Raw genomic sequence first — 6,363 nt, forward strand, 5'->3', positions numbered from 1 at the left:
TCCGTGTTAGTGGTTTGGCATTGTGGGATTTATATCCAGAATGCCTACATTCTGTCAGCTGGGCTCCAGTGGAAAAATCCACGGTACTGTTTTGGTGACGCTTTGCTGGAGAAAAGCATTAATGCGGTATTTTGTGTGTTTCAGGTTTCTGATGCTACAGGCTGTATGACTCTAACCCTGCTGTGTGATAAAGCTTTGTTTGACCAGACACTGCTGGACAGAGATGACTGCTTTATATTGGACAATGGAGCTAATGGCAAGATTTTCATATGGAAAGGTATAGAATAGTGTGTATGTGTGCTTTGGGGACCTTCAGCTGTTCTCTGCATTTTCACCCTTTAGCAGATGCTTTAATCCAGAGAGTGTCTTACAGAAGTTTTCAGTTTTCAGCTTAAGAAAAGAATCTTTAAGCTAAGACACAGATGTAGCCTCACTGGTGTTCATCCCTCCACGACACACACACAGACTTGTGGATGATGGTGAGTTTGTTTTTCCTGCGATGAGCATAGCAACCATGTAGTTTCATTAGGAATTTGGAAACCATGAAGTGCATTTAGCCACTGGTCACCTGTTAAACCATTAGGATCCTTTACACTATGACGTCAACCCATTAAAAAAGACAAAACACATTACAATACCATCAGGAACCTACAGACACACTCAATGGTTTCTATGGGTTTTTTTTACAGGGATTCTTACGTAAAATAATTATGACAACCACAAAACGTAGTTTCATTTGTAATGTCGTCAACTTCTCTGTCTGAATGTAAAAGCTGCCACAGCCTCGTGTAGCTCGTTCTGATCAGCCCACCTTCAGCTTGTTGGTCTTTATAGAACATAGAATACAGAATATAGAATATAGAATGTAAAATATAGAAGTGCCAGAATTTCACTGAATAAGTAAATACAGCTATTTTACACTGTTACACACAGACTACTGAGCTGATGCTCTATCAGAGTCGGTTGTCATCCTGAGATAAACGCGTCTGTAATAGACACAGAAGCTGGATGTCAGTGAGATGAACTTTGTGAAGACTGAAGACGAGTCGTGTTAGCGTAACTGTGGAAAGAGAAGGTGTAACGCTGTTAGGAGGTGAGATGTAGAGGGAGAAGAGCAGATTGAGCACTGAAAGGCAATGAGATATTTTGTCGAGTGGTTTCTGTGGAGACTGGCTGAGTCCAGAATCCCTCATAGTTCATGCTTTTTCCCACTGATCCTCCTCTGTGATACGCAAACTGATTTCATAACTCCATCTTACTGGCTGTCCGAATACCAGAGGAGTCGAGAGGAGTCAATTAAAACACCCATGATAGGTTCACACATGATAAGGCAACCAGACAGATGGACGACTCAGTAAGGCTGTGATAACAAAGGAAGCACTTCACACTGAGCTAAGCTAAAGCTCAGGCTTATATACTAAACTATCTGATACATAGACCAAGGAACAGGTGAGAGTGATCATTAATCAGGTGAGGTAGAACGGTGGAGAGTCATGTGAAGGAGGTTTGTGGTCACATGATCTGGAATGAGATTCTAGGTAATGGAGTTCAGAAGCTGGGAGGCAGAGACAGCGGGAACAGAGGGAAGCACAATAGATCCAGCTACACTTTAAACTCTGTGTTATTTGTGATTATATAATAATGTGCTGTGTATTTTTTTGCACTTGGTGTAAAATAAAATAAACATGAAAAACACACAGATGTGACAAGGCAGGTCTATGTAGCTGTAGTAGGGCGTGCTTTCAAACGAACATCGTGATTGGCTGATTTCATGAATAGTTCATATAAACTTCCCTTATGGAAGAAAATATATGGACAGATATATTTATATATATGAAATGCATGTCAAACACACTGCAGTCCAAACTGAAACAAATTCAAACTCTAAAATGTATTCCAGAATATTCTGCCATATTAACTAAATATATATTTAAAGTGCATTTATTTTAAAACGTATGGTAACTCTTCACTGTCTGATAACTTTAGAAATGAATTTGTGTTCCAGTATCTTCATTTTAAATCTGATCAAATGATCCTGTAACAGGACAGAAGCGAGTGTTGTGGGTATTGATACTCTGTGAAAATGCTGTTATGATCTGATATCTTGTTTATGTGAAATACATTGCGTGTGAGAGTCTGACTGCAGACGTAAATGGTTAATGTAAAGTACAGTGCAGATCACAGAAGTCAGTACATTTTGTTACAGTGGTGTGAAAAAGTGTTTGCCCCTTCCTGATTTCTTATTCTTTGCATGTTTGTCACACTTAAATGTTTCAGATCACCAAAAATATTTAAATATTAGACAAAGATAACACAAGTACACACAAAATGCAGTTTATAAATAAAGGTCTTTATTATTAAGGGAAAAAGAAATCCAAACCTACAGGGCCCTGTGTGAAAAAGTGATTGCCCCCTAAACCTAATAACTGGTTGGGCCACCCTTAGCAGCAACAAGTGCAATAAAGCATTTGCGATAACTGGCAATGAGTCTTTTACAGCGCTGTGGAGGAATTTTGATCCGCTTATCTTTGCAGAATTGTCGCAATTCAGCCACTGTAGGTTTGGATTTCTTTTTCCCTTAATAATAAAGGCTTTCATTTATAAACTGCATTCTGTGTTTACTTGTGTTATCTTTGTCTAATATTTAAATTTGTTTGGTGATCTGAAACACCAAGTGTGACAAACATGCAAAAGAATAAGAAATCAGGAAGGGGCAAACACTTTTTCACACCACTGTACATCTGTAACCTTCATTACATGCAACTGAATACAGATAATAACTAATACTAATAAATGCATTTAAATATATATTTAACATACATTTTAGGCCATTTTCTTACACTGTAAAAATACATTTGATAAATACATTTGGAACATAATTTTCTCCATATGGGTTTGATGACATTTAAAGGACTCATTTCTCCGCTTTCTGCTCGTTCTCTTTGTTCGTCCTGCTCCTTTCCTCAATCACTCTGTGTTATTCTTGGGTAGGAGAGGAGCAGCAGGAAGGGAGGAGAGGAGCAAATGTTTCTGGACGCAGCCTGTGATCAGTCAACAGTGACTGACTGATTGGCTGTGGTTGTTGATTGACAGGCAGTGGAGCCAATGTGGAGGAGAAGAGGGCGGCGCTGAAGGTGGCTGACGAGTTTATCCAGCAGATGAAGTACAGCAGGAAGACTCAGGTACATACGGTCCGGCTCTCACAGTCACACTGACCTGGACTTTCACCCAGATGTAGACTCTCAGGCTGTTAGTGCTCAAACAAGTAGGACGTTTCTGACAGACCGCCGAGCACGCGCTGGGGTCAGGGTTAGGGTTAGGATGGGACGGACAGATGAAAGTCCAGGTCATTGTGACGGCAGTCGAGCAATTTATTTTTCAAAAAAGAAATACTGTATAAAAATGTAGAAAGTAAACAACTGATTAATATTATTGATATCTGTGCAGTGAGATCTGAGATCTGCTCCCTCCACTGATGCACAATATTGTTCATAACATCACAAACATAAAAAGTGAGCTGAAAAGGATCAAAGGGATTAATCTCTGTCATAAGCTCAGCCCTGTTTGGTCAGAAGGTCAGTCCTGATTGGTCAAAAGCTGTTCATGCTCTGAATCCTGACCTCAGCCTGTCCTGAGCAGGTGAAGTGTGCAGTATGGGTTTCCATGGTGATGGACTCCAGTTCAAAGTGATCCACTGCTTTATTTACCTGCTCAGTATTTACACAATCAGAGTGTAATCAGTGATTAATCTGTGTGTTGTGTTCTGTGTGTGTTCTGACTGTGTTGTGTGTGTTCTGTGTGTGTTGTGTGTGTTGTGTGTGTTGTCTGTTGTCTGTGTTCTCTCTCTCTATGTTCTGTGTGTGTGTTGTGTGTGTGTGTGTGTTGTGTGTGTGTGTTGTGTGTGTGCGTGTGTGTGTCTTATGTGTGTGTGTGTTCTGTGTGTGTCTGTGTGTTGTGTGTGTGTTCTGTGTGTGTCTGTGTGTTGTGTGTGTGTTCTGTGTGTGTTGTGTGTGTGTTGTCTGTTGTCTGTGTTCTCTCTCTCTATGTTCTGTGTGTGTGTGTTGTGTGTGTGTTGTGTGTGTGTGTTGTGTGTGTGTGTGTGTTCTGTGTGTGTCTGTGTGTTGTGTGTGTCTGTGTTATGTGTACGTGTGTGTGTGTGTCGTCTCTGTATGTGTGTGTGTGTGTGTGTTGTGCGTGGTGTGTGTCGTGTATGTCGTGTGTGTTGTGTGTTCTCTCTGTGTATGTGTGTGTTCAGGTGGAGATTCTTCCTCAGGGTCGTGAGTCTGTCCTTTTCAAACAGTTCTTCAGAAGCTGGAGTTAAAAACCCACACATGGTCAGTTACAGCAAGGTTTCCATCCAATCAGAAGAAAGGATTTATTGGATTTGAATATGTTTATCAGATAAAACGGTGATGTTTCTGTGCGTGTGGTCAGTACGCACAGAAACATTAAGATTTGTTTGTTTTCTGAAAAACTGAAATCATTTCAAGATTGCAAGATGCTGAATATGTTCATCCATCAATCATAATAAATACCAAACAAACTGAAATACAATGTGACTGTTTTTATTGTCTGTTGTTGTTGCTTAGGCTCCATCTGTGGGGGCATTGGGTCATTACCAGACACTTTAAAGTTAAAAAAATCCCTCTATTCGAATATTAGATATGAATTATATTCTCGATACTGTATTAAAGGAGAAAGGGAACAGAAATGTAACTAAGAGAAGACTGTTTAGATGCTTAAATTAAAAAAGTTATTATTTTTCCTGGATTTGAGCTCATTCCTGTAGATGTATGATGACACTGGCGACCTCTAGTGTTCAATCATACAACTAGTCAAGTGTTGATGTGTGTGTTGACTGTATTATTACTGTCCTGGATAAAGACTCACTCTGAGAGATTCTGTGTTCATTTTCATCTCAAAGACGTGTGTTATGGATATTTACATTTTAAAATGTTTTATTTAAAAGTTGGAAATTAATTTTTGACTTCATTTGACAGTTAAGAGAGAGAGACAGAGGGAGTCAGAGAGAGAAACAGAGCTGAGCCAAATCAAAATGTACTTTTGTAAAAGCAGTTTTAAGTCAGTGAGAGTTCAGAAGTGGAAATGTTAGTTTTTCCTACAATGATCACAAATGATGATCTGAATATCACAGCGCTGTTTGAACTGTATTACGGTGAAGCTGTAGTTTCTCTGATGTTGTCAGGTTTAACCTGTGTGCAGTGTGCATGACAAACGAACGTCATATCCAGAATGTTTGTGATAAAGAAAGTGAAAAACAAATCTGAGTGTGATAGAAATACTGTGTGGAGTTTATGGTGTATCTGTATTAGACTAGATCCTTTCTGCAGCAGTTCACCTCAAAAACTATTACAAACCATATTTTATACTGACTCCAGTGTTTACTGAAGCAGCTCTCTGACTGACACTCACAATAAAACACACGCAACAGATTTTAAATACACAATTTTCACACAATTAATTTGACATTGTAATACATATGTGCACCATTTGAGAGTAACCCTGTTAGAGTGAACTTAATGGTGTGGAGGGAAGCTGAGAGGATTAAAGTCTGGATACTGAACACTAGTCAGCAGATAGTTAAAGAAAGAAGATATCAACAGAAGAATTTACCCATCTGGTAAATTGAGACAAGCGAAAATGAATTCCAAATCAAATCTGGATTAATGTACAGATGATTAGTGAAAAGAAGCTGTGTGGCAGATTAAAATGGTATAATATGGAATTGACTTCTGTTAACTCACTAATCAAAAAAGTTACTTTTATGTTATAAAAACATTCATCGTAAATCTTGAGAAATATCTGTCCGAGGCTTTGAGAATAAGACAAAGATGAATCTGTCGCTGGAGAGAAGAAAAACAGACACAAACCAAATTCCAGAGTATTTATAGTAAGAGGGGAAGGGAAGGTGGAAGGTCAAACTAGTGGGCAGATTTGAGCCTGGCTCTGAGTCACCTCAACTCCAACGTGCACAATCACCAAATTCACACTAAATAAATTCATTTAAGACCCTTTCTCACAGGTTTTTGTCACCTCCCAGACAGTTTTGGGCAGAGGTACAAGCCGGCGGACAGCTTTCCTTTGAATTCCAGGCCGGTGTGGTCCAACGCTGAAATATCTCCAGAAAGATACCAAGCTTCTACCGCTTTGGATCCCCTTGGGGTTGCACACCAATGGCAGACTGGTCCCTCCACCAATTAGGTGCAGGGATTCATCAAGCTTCTACCAGAGGCGCTCACCCCATCTATCAGCATTGTGGTTTTCTGGGGGATTTGGCTAAGTATAGGGTTAAGCTAAGGTTTAGAGTTTAAGGTTAAGGTTAGGGCTAAGGTTGTGGTAAAG

At 39.6% G+C, this 6,363-nt stretch overlaps 1 protein-coding gene across 1 annotated transcript in view; it reads left to right on the top strand.

Moving 5' to 3' along the window:
* Positions 1–4,581, top strand: part of LOC118815139 (macrophage-capping protein-like) — a 27,647-nt gene extending 23,066 nt beyond the window's left edge. The window contains exons 7-9 of the mRNA XM_036581076.1: positions 145–277; positions 3,094–3,182; positions 4,256–4,581. Coding sequence (XP_036436969.1) covers positions 145–277; positions 3,094–3,182; positions 4,256–4,321 — 288 coding nt within the window. The 3' untranslated portion in view covers positions 4,322–4,581. The remainder of the gene's footprint in view (positions 1–144; positions 278–3,093; positions 3,183–4,255) is intronic.
* The last annotated feature ends 1,782 nt before the right edge of the window (positions 4,582–6,363 follow it).

This window comes from Colossoma macropomum, unplaced genomic scaffold (assembly GCF_904425465.1).
Source record: "Colossoma macropomum unplaced genomic scaffold, Colossoma_macropomum, whole genome shotgun sequence".
Taxonomy (NCBI): domain Eukaryota; kingdom Metazoa; phylum Chordata; class Actinopteri; order Characiformes; family Serrasalmidae; genus Colossoma; species Colossoma macropomum.